Here is a 17,918-nt window from a genome sequence, read left to right on the forward strand (position 1 = left end):
CATCAGATTTTCTCCAGCAAGAGCACTGTTGAACACCAGAGACAGCATGCAGTGCCTGAGGACAAGCTATAGAGGGAGATACAGGAAGGCAAAAAGGAAAAGGAAAAACAAGAATTGGCAGTGACCGCTTGAGAGGTGGTGGTGTCCTGCAAATGGAGACCCTGCCTGTCCTCAGTGCCAGCACATCACTAGGTTGCCTTTAGCTACAGCCACTTGCAGGCCCAGCTAGAAGTGAGTGGTCTTTGTGCACTTATTGTCTGGGCCACCATCTTTTCCTTTCACGTGTCCATTTTCAGAGCTGCTGTTGGCATTTTCACAGACCTAATGAAAGGGAAAAGAGTTTAAAAGCAAAAAAAGACCTGTTATGAGCTGATGGCAGCCTTCTCTGGGACATGCAGCCTTTAGCAACCTGGCTTCCCATTCACCACTCACTTTCTGGGCCCCTGTGGACACCCTTCTCCCAGCAGGACAACAAAAGTATCGGGGTGCAATTCCACCTGGTCCCGCGGGGAATGGGGTCTGGGAGCTACGAGAGGCCGAAAGCCAGAGGACATGGCTACGAGGCACCGGCCCTTCCCTGGGGAGGGCAGGGGGAGGCAAGCGAAGCGCCGGCCATTCCTGGAGTCCTTCCATCCCATGGACAGGAACGAAGGGATGACCACCATGGGCAGGGTTATGGGGCCTCCTCCCCTCTGTCCGCAGTGGGGCAGCCCCGCTCCCCACCCTCCCACCACTGTAAGCCCTCGAAGAAACCCCTAGCCCCAGCCCATGCAATGCCGACAGCCTCCCGCAGCGCTGGCACCCCACGTCCCTGCCCAAGAGGCAGCACGGGCACCGCCGGGTACCCACCTCAGCTAGGGGCTGGCTGTACCCCGTGTCGTCCACCAAGTCAGTGCCGCAGGTCTCAGGCAGCAGGACGCAGAGCAGCCCCCCCACCACAGGGGCACTCCCGAAGATGGCCATGGGGATGGCCCGGTGGTACTGGCCCAGGAGGCGGATCAGCGGGGCCATGATCCCCGCCGCCCGCGCCGACATCGAGCACAGTCCCACGCCAGTCTGCCTGGAGGAGCAAAGGGCAGCGGGAGGCATGGGCAGGGTTCGGTCCCCCTGGGCCGCCATGGGACCAGGCATGGCCATGGGGACAACCAGGCTCTTGCCCCATCACTGCCACCAGCCATGGCGGAGGGAAGCTCCAATGTGTGGAGAGACCTCACCTGACAACCGTGGGGAAGAGCTCTGCGGAGTAGACGTAGGAGGTGGAGAAGGAGCCGAGGCAGTAAACTTGCCGATGATGGCCACGACGGTGGTCGCCACAGCCTGGTCTGAAGGGAGGAAGAGAGACCACCACTGTGGGACGATGGAGGGCCCAGCACCGCTCAGGGATGGAGGCTGGGGATGCACGGCAACAACTGTGTTGCCTGCAGGGAGCCATCGCCTCTGAACAGTGCCTGAATGTGGACCAAGGAGCAGCTCTGGCCTGGGAGCCACCTTCAGCGCACTTTGCATCCATCATCTCACCTCGTCACGTATTAATTTTCCCAGAGAACAACTCTGCTAATAGCTGGCCTACTGGGCTCAGCTCTCTATCACAATTGGCAAGCAAAAGTTTGCTGATCAGAACGGGCCTTGGGGAGTTAACCAATTCCCTTGTGGCCATGGCACCAGGGTTAGCTCAAGCCCTGAGAGATGTGAGCCAGCCTGGCCGGGAGGAAAGGATCTGTACCAGCAAGGGAAGGGTTGGGGCCTCCCTGTCCCGGAGGTTGTCCTCTCAGGATGGGAAGAGGTAGCTCACCTTCAGGGATGCCAGTGATGATCAGACACGCCAGGCCACTCAGCAGCAGGAGAACAGCCTGGGTTTTCTTCCTCCCAAACCACTGCAGCATGAAGATACAACCAGCACGGGCTGGGATTTCCACTGCTCCAAACGCAAGCTGTGTCAGGTAGATGTCCAGACCAAAATTTGTCACGTTCAGACTCAGCCCATAGTAGACAAGGCTGTTCACAAACCTGAAAGCCGGGCAGGATGGCACTCAGCATATTTTTTGGCCATGAGCAAATACAATATTGATCTCCAATGACAACTTTTTGACCAAGCCATGGCATTTCCAAGGGGACATAAAACCAGACAAATACCACAGGTCTGCCAAAGCTGGAATGGCTCTAACCTTTCCCACAAACCGCATAGCATCTTGAATAGCCAGAAACAGAAACACCCATCAATAACACCCAAAAACCACATGAAGTGAATTTACAGTTATGACTAACCACCAATCCCTTCATTTCTTCACCTAGAAGTTTGGAAAGAGGGACCAGGGGATGTCTTACCAGGCACACGACATGATTAAAGTCACCTTCCGGAGGTGTTTCTTCCGAAAGAGATCCAGAGTACTTCCAGACTTGGTCTGTGTCTCAGGCTTCAACTTCAAAATGCAGAAAGCCAAAGAGTCAAACCAGGCAAAGGAAACCCCTGGCTAGCTCCTTTTCCAGCCGCAGTCAAATGAAAGCCTCAGCAGGACAGGCTTGGGACCCCAAACTGCTCTGGGAGGGAAGGCAGCCCAGCGGGGCTAGGCTCCTGTGCCTGTGCTCTGGGTGCCCAGCGCAGTAGTTTGGTGACTAAGAGGTTCCTAGGGAAGAAGATTTCCCCAGCGCAGGGACTTTGAGGTGGGCAAGGAGGTAACCCCCCTTCAGGCATTTATGCATGGAAAACCACAGACTAAACAGAGACCTCGTGCTCATCATCAACACTCCTGCAATCCTCACAGAAGAAAAGCCAGCAAAGCATTTGAGTCTTTTCCATATCCCAAGGTGGACTCCAGAAAGCTCCAGGCTGAGCCTCAGCAGAAGCTGTGCCTCTTCCCTGACCTCGCCTCTGTACAACGCAGCTGAAGCTGGACTCCCCCACAGTCCATCCCCAAACCATCCCCAGCAGGCATGCCAAAATATTTATCATCAGATGAGCTCAGCTCCAGCGGCGGCTACAAACCCAAGCACAGAGGAAAGCCTCTGAAGACAACAAGCAGTTCTGCATGCCATTACAGGTACCTGCTCAAGGAGTCCTGGTGGGATGGTGCGCTTGTTGCTGGACGCTGCCTTCTGAAGGACCTTCTTAGCTTCTTCTATTCTGCCTTTTGTCACCAGCCACCGAGCTGATTCTGGTAGCACCCTGCCAAGGAGATGAAATCAGGAGATGCTGCTGTGACCTGCTGAGTTTCCCCATGTATTGGGTCTGGCTGAGACGGAGTTAATTTTCCCCATAGCAGCCCTCATAGCGCTGTGCTCTGTACTGGTAGCTAGAAAGGTGTTGGTAACACACCAGTGTTGTGGCTGCTGCTGAGCAGTGCTCGCACAGCATCAAGGCTGTCTCTCCAACATTCCCCCCTCACCAGCAGGCTGGGGGTGGGCAAGATCTTGGGAGGGGACATAGCCAGGAGAGCTGACCCAAACTGACCAAAGGGCTATTCCATACCATATGATGTCTGCTCAGCAATAAAAGCTAGGAGAAGGAGGAGGAAGGGGGGGCATTTGTTATTTATGTTTGTCTTCCGGAGCAACCACTACGTGTACTGAAGCCCTGCTTCCCGGGAAGTGGCCAGACATCGCCTGCTGACGGGAAGCAGAGAATAAAACATTTTGTTTTTCTTTGCTTTCGCTCGCAACCTTTGCTTTTGCTTTATTAAACTGTCCTTACCTTGACCCGCGAGCCTTTCATTATATATTCTCTCACCTGTCCAGTTGAGGAGGGGGAGTGATAGAGTGGCTTTGGTGGGCACCTGGCACCCAGCCAGGGTCAACCCACCACACCCCACAGCCCATCTCCCTGCAACCACGTCCAGCAAGCAATGGGCATCACGTGTGATGGAGCGGGTCTAAATATCCTACATTTAGGCTTCAAAGGCCACATTTGAAGACCAAAAGCAAAGCAGCTGCTGCTCTCAGTGGTCCAGTGCCCCAGGGAGATGTGCTGAGCTCTGCAGAAGTCCCTCCAGCATCTGCACTCTACTGGGAAAGACCCAATCTGCTCCTGAGCTGCTGCCTCCTCACTGCCACCCCTCACACCCACTGCTGTCATGTCTTCAAGAAGCTCTGGCCACATCCCACTTACCGGATGTAGAAGAAAAAGGCAAACATTGGAGCAGATCCTGCAATCTCCAGCAGCCTCCAGTTGCGAATACCATAACTCAAGCCAGCCAAAAGCACCTGTCCGATGGCGAAATAGCAGTGAGAAATAAGCACTGCCTTTGGCCGGGAGGAGACACCAACCCATTCTGCAGCTGAAAGGAAGAATGAAGGTTCAGAGTCATCCATGCAAATGATTTCCCCTGATGCAAACAGAGTGTTTCCCCTGGAGAAGAGACCTCCTGGAGTTGAGGAGAGGAGACCGGCAGTCAGAGCTCTGGCATCAGTCACACATGCAAGTCACCAGTGTTTCATGAAATGCATCACCTCTACTTATCGTCAGGGTGTCCCGGTCCTCTGCAAGAGGACATGAAGCTCAGGTACATCACCTCTTTGCTCTCAGCGTCCACAGAGCCCCTCACTGGGACAGAGCTGGGGCCCAAATCGATCACGTCCCAGAGCCACTGGGCTTTCTCCCCACATTGACCTCCTGAGCTGGGAGGCCGTCCCCTTGCCCTCCTCAGAGCACTGGCATGGGAGAGATGCTCCCCACGGCTCTCACTCGGGGTTAATGAGATGCCAAAGTGCCAAAGGACAGCACAGAGCAAGACCTGTCCTCACCGTGGTGTTTTTCAAGTCGTACATGATGATTTTTATTTCTTTACAGACCTTTCCTATTGCATCTTGAGAGGCCACATTTGTCTGCCTCAGGGTAAGGGCATCCTACTCACCTAAGGCCGCTATCGTCATTGTGATCCCTGACACCGAAGCCCCCACGACACATCTGAAGGCCATGTACACATAGAAATGGGGCACAAAGGCAATTCCTACACCAAACAAGCCCTGGAGGAAGACGGAGATCAGAATGACTGGCCGGCGGCCGATCCTGGGGAGGAAGAGGGAAGACACAGTCGGTATCTGGAGAGACCCTGTGGAGATGGGGAAGAGCCCAGCGGGTTATGCAGTGATTGTATCACCCTCTCTTGAGGGTGATAAGGCTCAGACTAGACTCTGGGTTGACATGTGAAGCACCCTGCGCACACGCTGTGCCCTTCTCTCTTCCACCCCCTGTGTGGCCACGTCCTCACGGGAGCTGAGGACTTTGGTCAGGGTCCCTATTAGTGAGGAGCGGTGACAAAATGCATGGGGTGCAGCGCCCAGCCAGGCTCGGAGCAGCGTGCCGCTCTGCACACCTCCGGCTTTGCACAGACCCTGGACGGGTGGTTGTGTCTCCTCACCTGTCACTTAGTGGCCCAAAGATCATGGCTCCCAGGAACAGCCCCACCATGTAGACGGACTGGGAGATGTCGTTCAGGTCCTTCCTGTCGCACACCAGGTCAAACTGGAGGAAGGAAACACAGATGCTTTTGCTCTCGACAGGCTCCAGATGCTTTCTGATCCCACCTCCAAGGATGTGAGTCTCCACGGTGCGCACACAGCACACAAGTCAGAGGTGGGACAAGCCCGTGGGGCACTCAGTGGTGCCCCTCTCCCGAGCACTGGGACCTGCAGGATTCCCCCCAAGCCCAGGCACCCCCAGGGGAGCCTCCTGGTTGGCAAATTTTGCTTAAAGTGGGACTTGGGACATAAGTCCCAGCAGCTTGCTTCCTCCTAGACTGCCTGCCCTCCCAGAGGAAAAAGGAGGAGTGCAACACTGATTCCTGGGCCAAGCAGTTTCTGCTATAGAGATGTTCTGCAACTGCCAGCATCCAGAGGGCATCTATAGAAAGAGTCACATAGGGAAGATCATGTGTAGGAAATACAGAGAAGTCAGAAAACACTGAAAGAAGTTTAGCACTGCTCGCTGGAGCACTGTTGGTATTGCTGAATCTCCTGTTGACCGTTAGATGTGTGGCTTTGCAAGCTTTCCTCTCCTCATCAAACCTGGTACCTCCGCACAGAGCGAGGAGCGGTGAGGAACTCAGGCTGTTTGCGACAACCCTGAGGTGGAATCGCGACACTGAGACACCGAGGCAGACACCCCACAGCTGCTCGCCCTGATAGTTCCCCAGCATGCGTGGGAGTAGAAACCGAGCACTGAGCTCTGCCTTCTTCCCCTGGCCAGGGTGTCCGAAGCACAAAGCTGTGCACAGGGACAAGTTGGAAGGTTACCCCTGTCTGCAGAGGGGCAGCTGGGGCAGAGAGACCCAAAAGGTCCCACCAGGAGTGATTAATCTCTCCACTGGCTCTGCCTGTAGCCCCTCTGGCATCTATATTGCAGCCTGCTTGCATACAACCCCTCCAGGACCACACCTGGGGGCTGGGTGGTGGAGCCAAGGTCCCCAAAATACACCTCATGTAAATCTCAGCCCAGCCCAGCTGCACCATGGCCGGCACCAGCTTTGACTGAACTGCAGGACAGGGCGGCCGTTTGAGTGTCCCATCCCTTCCATGTCCCTGGCGCGACAAAAGACGATTACAGACCTCGGTCAGCAGGGACGGCGGTTGTGCTGAGGGGTACACCCAGCCACTGCTGCATTTCTCTGTGGCATTCAGGCCGTACGCCACGATGGAGTTGAGGTCCCAGTCCACCGGCGAGTACATGGAGCACTGCTCGTACGCCCCGTCTGCATCCCGGGGCAGGGTGAGGTTCAGCTGCTCTTCCTCCGTCAGGTTGGGGCCGATGGCACGGATCCAGCTGGTGTCACAGTGATGTGGCACATGTGGAACCATAAAAAGTTGGCAAAACTGGTGGAAAGCCACACTGAGGCAGGGAAACAAGGTGAGCAGCACCAGCCATTTCTGAAATGGCCCAAAATCGCCAACCGCTTTCAGAATTTCCGTGACGCCTGACATTGGCAGCTGCATCTGAAACAGGACAGTGCTGGGACAGACTTTCCAGAGGGCTGGAATTAATGTTTAAACCTAAGATAAGCTCTGCAGTCGTAGGCAGCCACCTCAAATATGTGAAGTCAGAATAGACTTCATGCCTGATGTTTTACCTGTCCTAAGTACACCATGTAATATATTAATCACCTCTGTGCCACTCACAAACATACGGTGCTGGCTGGAGCAGAAGGACCCCTGTTTCAGGCAACCTGGGTCACCCCCTCTGCCAGGGCCAGGTGGTGTTGACAGGGGAAAAAAGACTCTTCTCCAAAGCAACTGCAGAAGCGGCATTTGCTGAACGGCTGAGACGGTCCCCAGTGGTTCCACTTGGGCAAGCAATGTTCAGAGGGGCTGAGACAGCCCAGCGTGATGCAGAGCTGGGAAAAGTCCAGGGGAATAAAAGGAGTGATGCTATATGGATGGGCAGAGCCAGCGACGAGGAAGGGTGGCCAGTTGGCTGTGGTCCCAGGCGACAGGAGACTCCATTTCCTTCATCTTTTGCAGCTTCCCTATGCAACCACGAGCAAGCCACGCATGGGACATCCACCCTTCCCAAGAGTTCTGGGCCACCCCACAGGCTGGTGGGGGCTATATGCAGGGAACACTTGGGGAAGGCGTACAGGGATGGGAGAAATCTAGCACAGGGCAATGCCGCTTGAGGCAGGTTTGGCAAATCTCAGCTCAGATGCCTTCCTGCCTTAAAAGGATCATTGAGAACATGAAACCAACTCTGTTCAGCCCATCCCTGATGTAGGAACAGCATTTGCCTGGGGCCCCTTCGGGATGTCCATGAGGCAAAGCCTCCAGAAGTGCCCAAAAGCAACTTGGATGCTCCTTTGCCTGCCCACAGATCCATGGGAAGAGCATTGTATAAGCATGATGGAAACCAGACCATGGCTGCCCCATTTGGGTTGACCAGGGCACCCACACGGGTCAAACTTGGAGGTACACCAGCTCCCCGGGCAGCCAGAGGAGAGATGCTGCCCGCGGGATAAGCCCAGCTCAGCAGCCACAAGCAGGGAGCATCAAAGATAGAGAAAAGCAGGCAGACGTTGAACCAGGCAGAGGTGCTGGACGACATAAACTGGGTCTGTTCAAGTCAACTAGGAAGCTCAGATGGAGGATGAGATTGAGGTGCCCCTGTTCACCTTGGGCTCTGCTTCATCAGCAGGAGACGGGACAGGCCAAACCTTGCTAAAAGCAGAATCACGCGTGTCCACGAGCTCAGGAGCCTTTCCCAGGCCTGATCCTGCCTTCTGCCCTGGCTGTCTCCTGGCTCCATGCTAGAAGGAGTCCATGGCACAAAGCAGCCTCATCCACTCTTCTCTGTCATGGTTTAAATGGGGAAGCCCGGGAGGGTCAGTCAGACACCAGCCATGGGTCTTATGGATCTGGAGAAGCAGGAGCCAGAGGACTGGCACAAAATGCTTCCAGAACTTATGAGAGAGAAAATGGGGTCTGTTCTGCTCTGACCAGCTTTGGAGAGCCTGGGCTGGGCATCACACTGAAAGGAGGCTGGAGGATACCAAGCCCTGGACCAAGGACCAAAGGAAGGAGTGGGAACCCCATTGCTGGCTGTTTCCAACAACAGGTGAGGAAGCAGTGATGGAGCCGAGTCACACCTCTGGGCTGAGATGGCGTCCTCAGGACCTGACCAGGGCACGTGTCCATGACACACCTTTCCATAGCTTTTGGTAAAGGTCAGGAGGAATCGACCTGCTGCAATTCAGGAAGATCTTGTGCACCAAAGCCAAAGCACAGAATGAGCATTGCCTCCAGGCATGCCCTGCTTGAGCTCAGCACACCCCAGCCTTAAAAACACCATTTACCACAGCACAAAGCAATCAGAAACAAAAGGATGCTACAAACCTGAGTGACCAGCGTCACCTCATGGTCTGAGGGGTACACCCAGCCACTGCTGCACTTCTGCGTGGCGTTCAAGCCATACGCCACAATGGAGATGAGGTCCCAGTCCACCGGCGAGTACATGGAGCACTGCTCGTACACCCCGTCTGCATCCCGGGGCAGGGTGAGGTTCAGCTGCTCTTCCTCCGTCAGGTTGGGGCCGATGGCACGGATCCAGCTGGTGTCACAGTGACGTGGCACATGTGGAACCATAAAAAGTTGGCAAAACTGGTGGAAAGCCACACTGAGGCAGGGAAACAAGGTGAGCAGCACCAGCCATTTCTGAAATGGCCCAAAATCACTAACCGCTTTCAAAATTTCCGTGACGCCTGACATTGGCAGCAGTATCTGCAGAGACAGGCTTGCCCGGGGCTGGAACCAGCGCTTAAGCCCAAGATAAGCCCTGCAGCTCTAGGCGGTCACAAGTACGCAGATTTGAAGAAAAAGCAACGCTCTGGGTTGGGATTTGTACTCACACTGCGTTCCCATTAAGTGAAACAGAAATTTCAGGAGGTGCGCGCTGTCCAGGGGAGGTTACTTTCCATTTGGAAACTCATCAGCTGGGAGGAGAGACTTTGAGAAGGTGATGGGGATGCGGTAAGAAGAGCGGGGAAGCCCGCAGGCACGGGCAGTATGAGACACCTCGCGGTGAGCACCCACGAAGGGAAACATCCAAGGATGAAGGTAACTGGAGTGGACTATTCAGTCACAGGAGGACTACGAGGCACTGGACTAAGGCAGTATGGAAAGCCTTTAGGAGTGTCCATAAAGGGATTTCCTACAGAGGCAGGGATGGGAGGCAAAACTGGGATATAATTCTCTGGGGCTTTTTAAGCAGGGCTTGGCCAAATACTGGAAAGACTGCAAAGAATTTGGCTTAGATGCAGAGGATGAGATTCAGCAACCCAGAACGTCCCTTACCATCCCATGTCTTAAACTTGGAAGTTACATTCACCCAAAATAAAGTTTTCTGGTTCCGCGAGTAAAGAGGAACACCTTAAGAGAAATAAAGAGCCAGAAAATGGCAAACTAAGCCCAAGAGCCTTCAAAAGGAGAGTGAATGGAAGAGGCAGCTTAGAAAGTGCCACCATCCAAGACCACCACATTTTTTTTTGTTTTGGTGGGGTTTTTTTGTTTGTTTTTAAGCAAGAACACGCACGGATGGGTGCATCCCAGCCAAAAGGCCTGGGGAACATGCCTAGAACTGGACCATCCCTATCCCCTCCCAAAAGACACACACCTTGCCCTTGACAGTTCCTGAAGCTTTAAAGAAACTTCTCTGCTCCCACACTGTGAGCAGGAAGACCCCTTCTGCTTCTGTTAACGGAGACACCATGATCTCGCCCAAACAAAGCCCCACTAAGCTCTGGGTAAATCATGTCAACAAAGCTATCAAGAGTTTGAATGAACAGGGCACCTTGGGAACAGAAGCCATATATTAGGGAGAAGTTTCCAAAAGGACCTCCAGTGAGAAATACCAGGTTTTTTACTTCTCAGGTAACGTTTCCCTTCATTTCTGAAAACTTCCTTCCTTCATGGAAGATGGGCAAGAAATATTGAAGGATGTGAAGGAAAACTCCATGGTTTCTCCAGTGCAGTGCTTCAGAGAGTTGGCTTTCCAAGAGGGAGTCAGGTAGTCTGCTTGCAACCAGGCACTTCTCTTTTTGCATGACATTAGGTGACACTGAAAGTTTGTGACCAAGGTTGCTGCTAAAGGATGACCACAGCTGGGGACAGCTGTCCAGATGCCCCCTCAGTTTAACTGACATCAAATTGCAGCATTCCCAGTGACAAATCTACTGCCACAACCATAGCAGTGGCTCAGTGCCAGGTCACAGAAGTGTTCTCAATCTTACTGACAGTCTGCCAACAGTCTTGTCACCTGCACACTTGGACAAGACCTTTCATTTCAGGCACCTCCTTGCGCCCGCAGCCCAAAGCGTGACTGCTGGCACCTAAGTATGCTGCAGGACAGGATACTGGTGCTTACAGAGAGGAATGGCCCGGCTACAGCCAAAAGCTGTCAGGATAACGCGAGATGGGGACATGCCTGGGCTCTGCCTCTCACCACCAGTGCATTTTCTTGAAGTCCTGGCTCCACTAGAAACGTAAGGGAGAGACCTGAGGCACCTCTGGATCAGATCTGTCCTGGAGCCTCAAATTCAGAAAGAACAGGTATTGTGGAGGTGGAAAGGAGGGAGTGCAGTTCATGCTCCAAACGCTTCTCAGGGTATAAATCACCCCACTTTAATACCAGCCTGTGTCACCCTGAGGTTTTCCTGGACAGGGGAAGCTCACTCCCAGCTGCGCAGGGCACGCAGAGCTTGGAACAAACTTTGCAACTGGAGACAAGCCCTCAAGGTACAATCTTAATTGCCATCCTGGCTCCATTTCTGCACGCAACTCCTGCAGAGCATCCCCATCCCTTCCCCACCGAGTCTTCCTGGGGGTTGTTGAGCCTCCCACCACCCCAAACAGAAATGCCCCACGAGCCGCAGACACCACTCAGACAAACCCCTTCCCCAAGATACACCATCCAACCCAATGACACGTAAACCACACACCAAACACGTGGCAATGGACAATTTGTTCTTTATTGATTAAAAATTAGAGACATGCAGTAAAATACAAAGTCCAAAAAAGGAAAAAAGCCTGAATATTTTACATCTTTCATTATAATCTACAATACACCAAAGTTGTGAAGAGGATCCGTTTTCATCAACAGAGCATTGTCCTTAAAAGTAGGAACTAACTTAAAATTACCACCTGCTTCCAGGTTCAGATCAGAAATTTGCACAAAAACCAAATCCTTAATGACACTGAAAAACAATTATGAACAGCATTGGCACTTACTGGAACAATATCAGAAAAGACAGTTGTCTAGAACTGTAATAGCCCAAGTAAATATTTTGGATCCCTACCCAAAACATCTGGAGCTCTATAGAACAAAACACATCCATTTCTTCCTTACTTATTTTCTCCATTAAAGAACTAAGGAGCCTTGGGTTAGTGTGAGCTCGTGCTCTCTAAGTCCTGGCTTTGGGAAGGTGGGGAATAACTTAATAAATAGATGCTGCATTGTTCCATTTGAGCAGTTCGAGTCCTACCTTTCCAGCACCAGTACACAAATGAACAAGGAGGTCCCCATGGCATGCAGGCAGAAGGGAAAATAATACTGTACCAAGACTACCTTGTCTCCGTATCCTAAGGGTTTCCAATACATCCATATCAACCACAGGATGACACGAAAATCGAGATGCCAGCCTGCTCTTCCCAAGCCAAGAAGCTCGATGGGGGACACCGTAGGGAGTGCTTTGTGTCAGGCAAACAGGAGAAAGTGCCAGAGGTGCCACACGCACGTGCACGCACACACTTGGCCAAACCCAGCCACCACCAACTCCCTGGTATCTGGCACCTGCTTCCAGGGCTCTTGAGAGCTTCTGCTCAGCACCCTAGGATGCTCTCACTCCCAAACCCTCTTTCTCCTCTCCCTCCCCTTCACACTCACCAGCCATGGGGCTGCAAATAGCCCATGGGGACATACCCAATATCCACCTAGAGGCTAAAAGCAACAAGGGCGGTATAAAAAGAACATGCACAATTCAGGAAGCTTCCACAGCTGCTCATAGAGAACAATATATAAATACAGATTGTTCATCTGAAGACTTGGAAATAAAAAAAGTCTTAATTGAACTCAGTCATTCCGCTTTAACACTGTTTCTGCATTGTTTGTGGCTGATGAAAACCGAACGCGGTTCCATCTGTGTGTTAAGTTACAGACTTACAATTTCTGTGTAGAAAACACTCCAGAGCCAAGAGCAGTTACAAAGGCCAACTGTGAAACAGTAGGAAAAAAAAGAATCAACACCATTTATTATTCACATATTGCATTACAAGTGTCTCTTATCAAACTCAGAGTATAATTTATATTATTCATGTAGAAACTCAAATTCAACACCACATAGAAATAAAAGCTAAATACGTGTGTGACAGGGTTTCAGTGACATCCTGATCAAATGTCGAGGCTTGGACCGATGAGAAAGCTGACGGCCCAAGCGATTAGTGCAGGAGGGACACAGCCCGGCGCTCGCTTGCCCAGTACCACCACTCTACTGGCGATTCTTTATTGCTGTAAAACACGACAGGGATGGTTCCACGGGTACCAGTTTGCAAAGGACTGGGAAACACGTCGGGAGGACTCGCGCAGCCAGGCATAACAGACTGGGTTTCAGAAACAGTTTGAAGTGCATCTTTTCCAAACGCAGAGCGACACAGATCTCCTCTCCCTCTGACCACGAATATTTTGTTGATCAGCTGAAAGACCAGTTTCCAGATAGCAATGCCTCATTGGTCTGCTTCAAGAACAGACTACATCTAAGATGCTGAACGAAAGATGTTTTGAGGAAGGACTGCTTAATGTAAATTAAAAGGTTCAGCCCTCATGCCATGTCTGGCACTCATGTGGAGAGAACCAAAATGGTAAAAAAAAAAATAAAATTAAGGCAGTTTACAAAGGGAAGATGACTTCTAACACCTCAAAGTCAAGGAACTTCTCAAAAACACAAACACAAGGGAAGGCAGCTCTCCCTCCCGTGGGTTAAGACTTGGCTTGCTTTCTCAGGTGCAAGCATTCAAACCAGCAGTTTTAAAAAACACAGCCGAAGAGAAGCAGATTTCTCAGCACTCCAGGTGACCCAAACAACATGTACATTGGTGTTTCAGATAGAAGGAGAAGCAGGTAAAGAACAAAAAAGATCCGTTCAGTATTAAAACTTGTGCAAAAATAGCAAGTGAAAAAAAATGAAACCACATGTAAGCAAACATTTAGGCAAGATCATCAGAGCAGTGGAACCCCCTGCTTCGTACTCAGTAGTATTTTTCTTTAAAGTAAGGCAATAATAAAATGAACATGCAGGCAATGACGTGTTGGATCTGCATGTTTGAGATGACAGATACAAAAACATGAGAGTTGTTTACAAAAGGTGTAAACACCATCGGTAATTTCAGGAAGGTTTGTGATCCTATTAAGGAAAATGTTAAAGCTTCTAGGAAGGGGGCTGTAGTTCAATTCTTTGGCAGTAGTGGTTTTTTTTTTTTTTAGGCTAACAGAAGCATTACGAATATGCACATGTGGGTTCTCAGTTGGAAAATATCTCCTGGGACCATTGTTTAGCTGATGCTGAGCTGTGCAAATCCAATGAGTTTGCCATCATCAGGAATATCTGAGCCTTCGACGCCAGATGCCTGAAACACAAGAAACAGAGATCCAAATAGCAACACGCATGCTCTACCCTCCGATACACACCATGCTACGTATCACAACAAGGTGTATCAGATACGGTCTGGGGAGGTAGCAGTCACAGGACAGCTTTGCACTGTATTCAGCAGCTTGCACTACCCCAAAGTTAAAATTGAGTGCTTTTTTTCTTTTCCCTCCTTTTTTTTTGAAGCTAGGAAGGGCTGGGAGTGAAGTTTTGACAACATCTGCTCTGACTAGGACTACGTGCACTAACTGGGGCAAAACAAGTGAAAACTCCTTACAGAAAGAGTCAAAAATAATGGCACTTACTGCTTCACTACCAATAAACTGGTTACACCTTCGCTTTGCCACCATACCAACCTCTGAATTTCACCACCTCTGAAGGATTCATCTGCTGCTCTTTCTCCTCTCCTAGCCTATCTTCTCTTAGTTTTGGCTCTCTTCTTTTGCCCGCTGCTCTTTTATTTTTTCTTCTCAATTTCATTTCCCCATTTCCTCCTCAGAGACAATGTATCTGGACCCTCCCCATTCTCCTCCTCCAAGAAATGAGTCCGTGTCATTTCTTAGCCCGCTTACCTGCCCTGAAGTACTTTTGCCCTTTCTGGGCAAGCGTACATTCCAAGCCCAGAAAATACTCTTTTGTAACATTTTGATATGCTTATTAGCCAGAGTAAGGGAATGTTTGTATTAGCACATCATCTCACACTTATTTAACCCAGGTGCTGCTCAGAGGACACAAGCAGGGAGCCTGCATTGCCTACTGTTAGACAGCCAGTAGGAAGCTCTGGGAAAGAATGGAGGATTTAGAGTGCATACATTAGATGCATATAGATGTGATATCACATCTATATGCAATGCTTTCTCTTTGCAAGTGACAACTTGTTCAATTAGAGAACAGGAATAAATACCAGTTTGAAAGTGACGGATCTGTTTGCTTGGGGCTCTTCCACAATTTTCTGCAAATTAGCTGCAACTGAAATCACACACACACACACAAAGAAAATGGGCAAATATTAGGACAGGCTAGAGAAAAACATCCCAAACTCATTAGGCCTCTTTCTATTACTCAAACTTAGAACTTTTAAAAGTGATAAATATTTTAGGTCTCAATTAGACTCAATCTACTTAAATCTAAAGCTTTAAACTGTGGAAATGCTGTTATTTGTTACTATGCTTCTTTTTCAGAGGTAGTTATTTTTTCTGGATGTGGTGGGATTAGTAGTAATAAACTGCCCAACTGCACCTGGAAATCCAGTTAATTTTGCACTAGCAGCCTTTCCAGATGTTGCAGCCTGTGTATAAGGAACAGTTTTGCTTGCTGTAGTCGCAATATATAGGCAGTGCTGACAGTTTAAAACTCTCACCTGCTGCACAGAGGGACACGTTCATTTAGCAAACTGTTGCTAGAGTAGCTGTTCATACCCATACAACACGTGCACTTCACAATTCCTTCCCCAGCCCTACTTAAAACAAAAAAGCCTGGCTGATTCCAGTCCCAGACCTCTCTTGCGCAGGACCTGTGAGCAGAACAGGCTTGTGCAGCAATTTGGCAATGCATATACGTCAGATGATAATGATTAGCTAATGCATCGATTAGCCTTCATTTTGCATTACAAGGAACATTTGCTTCATAACGTTTCCAACTAGATCGTATTCTTGTGGACTGGGGGCTGCCTAAATGTACTGGCACAGAACTGTCACCAGAATTAACAGCAGTTTTGTAGAGCCACTGGGGTAGAGAACCAAGGCCACAGCAAACTCTCTTAGTACCCACTAATCACGTCATTTTAAACATGCAAAAAATGACTAAATGGTTAGAGCAGAAAAAACAATATGTAATTACCTATTACCAGATCTCTGCCATCAACAAGACCTGCTGAAATGAGTTCTTGAGACACACCATCAGCAGTATCTGTTGGGGAGAAACCCAAGAGCCAGTCACCACATAACAGAAATTGTCCAACTGATGAAGGCATCACATAGAAAGCTAAAGGAGCTGGTACAAACCAAACAGCAAAAGTGTTGTTCACACAAGACAGATATTAGGGTGTACACCAGGTGCAGTCAGACAGCTCTGAGCTATGCTGTTAAACTCTGAGATGGAATTCATTGAAGGGCTGCACTTCAGTCATATCCACGAACAGTTTTACAAGAGTCTTCTCAACAGCAGTGCTCCAAGCCCAACCATAAGGCAAGCCTTTTACACACAACTGCACAACACCGAACAGAAAACTTCCCCTTCACCAAAACCACCTTCACACACACTGGAATTTCCCACCAGCTCACCTCTCCCTGGGGTAAATTCAAATCGAATATCATTGAGCTCTTTTTTTGAATTCCTGTGGAAAGAAGAGAATTTTATATAGAAGAGACCACTTCATTGCACCGATAGGTGCCCAAAAGAAAGTGCTGTCATTGAATAATCAGTCTGTGAAGAGAAGTGAATTCATTGCACCCTTTCCCCTCAAAGGGCAGAAACTAATCGCTTGAGTGTGCATCTGGAAACAGGGCTCTCGGCACAGTCTGCCTCTCAACCTGACAGGGCCTGAGTGGCTTGAAGTCCAGGATAAGTGAGTGCCACCTCTCTGGTATAAGGCCACATTGTTCCACTGTCTCAGCAACTCGTATCTGTCAGCAGATATATACTCGGAGCACATCTTTCGGAGGAAGAAAACACTCACTGACATCAGATACACACACATTATGCAACTGTCCAGGAATGACTGGGAGGCGATGCTCAGAAGTCCCAGTCCAACGCCTATCAACAACCAAGATGCCTACAGAGATGAGAGGCAGGTTCCTTAAATGAGTAACGTCAATATGTGTAATGATACTAGAATGCCCTTACAATCCTTTTTCTGCCTATTTCTTGGCACATAGACCAGAATCCATGCCTTGAATTGAGTAAAAGCTCTTCACTCTCAGAACTGGCTAAAGTCTGAAGTTGTGCCTGAATAGCAAGACGGTCCAGCACAAGGCCAGAACCCCTGGATCCCTGATCCCCTTTAGGGAACCCAACTAATTCCTTCTTCCCACCCCATTAGAGTTTAGGAATATTTATACAAATATCAAAACTTCTTTCAATCTACAGCTCTTGCCAAACTGAAGAAGTGGATGAGATAAACTGCTTTTCTGGCTCCCAGTTTCGGAAGAGTGGATGAAATCCAAGCTGACAAACAACATATAACCATCACCCTTTTAATTAAAAGGCAGATGGCAAGACGCACTACAGAAGTCTTCCAGTGTCCCTCTCTACAAAGGCTCACTGACAGAACAGGTCAGTTTTGTGTCCTTACCTTAACCTTAGTACAAGGCTGATGGGGACTTTCGTATCTTCCTGTACCGGAGCTGCAGCAGGGGCAGGTGGGGCCTGCAACAGGATTACATCATTTTAAAGCAGATTAACACTTCCTTTCTCTGGTTTTAAAACTAGAAATAATCTTGATGAACTATAAATATAAATAAAAGTTTAACTCATCATTGGAATCATGACACTACAGTGAAAAAGACGACAGACTAATGAAACAGGAGAACTTCATGCTTAAACAGTAACCCAGGAGGTTCTCTGCAATTGTCTTGAAAAGAGTAAAAGCTACACAACTTCGAGAAATTGCAAAATGACAGGAGACTTCAGAAGTAGTGCTAAATGTAAAAAGACTGCTTGCTTTACATCAAAACTTAAGGTTTTTGGGCATTCATGACAGCTTCAAGACCTCCTGTGTTTTAATCCCTGCCCCAAACATCTGATTTAAAAACCTGATACAATTGTGAAAAGTACCTAGGAAATAATTTCATTGGCAGATTAGCA

At 49.8% G+C, this 17,918-nt stretch overlaps 2 protein-coding genes across 2 annotated transcripts in view; both read right to left on the reverse strand.

Annotated features, from left to right (window-relative positions):
* Positions 1–225: 225 nt before the first annotated feature.
* Positions 226–6,912, reverse strand: LOC127013129 (solute carrier family 22 member 13-like). Its single transcript, XM_050891793.1, is given in 11 exon segments — positions 226–321; positions 850–1,060; positions 1,215–1,269; positions 1,272–1,322; positions 1,793–2,007; positions 2,326–2,420; positions 3,043–3,163; positions 4,103–4,271; positions 4,848–5,002; positions 5,355–5,458; positions 6,541–6,912. Coding segments are annotated over 11 exon segments (1,644 nt in total).
* A 4,514-nt stretch (positions 6,913–11,426) lies between these two features.
* OXSR1 (oxidative stress responsive kinase 1) overlaps positions 11,427–17,918 on the reverse strand; it is a 95,055-nt gene continuing 88,563 nt past the window's right edge. Inside the window, exons 14-18 of the mRNA XM_050915914.1 lie at positions 17,407–17,480; positions 16,397–16,449; positions 15,954–16,022; positions 15,019–15,083; positions 11,427–14,094 (exon numbers count right to left, since the gene is read on the reverse strand). Of these exons, the coding sequence (XP_050771871.1) occupies positions 14,020–14,094; positions 15,019–15,083; positions 15,954–16,022; positions 16,397–16,449; positions 17,407–17,480 (336 nt within the window). The 3' untranslated portion in view covers positions 11,427–14,019. The remainder of the gene's footprint in view (positions 14,095–15,018; positions 15,084–15,953; positions 16,023–16,396; positions 16,450–17,406; positions 17,481–17,918) is intronic.

This window comes from Gymnogyps californianus, chromosome 2 (assembly GCF_018139145.2).
Source record: "Gymnogyps californianus isolate 813 chromosome 2, ASM1813914v2, whole genome shotgun sequence".
Taxonomy (NCBI): domain Eukaryota; kingdom Metazoa; phylum Chordata; class Aves; order Accipitriformes; family Cathartidae; genus Gymnogyps; species Gymnogyps californianus.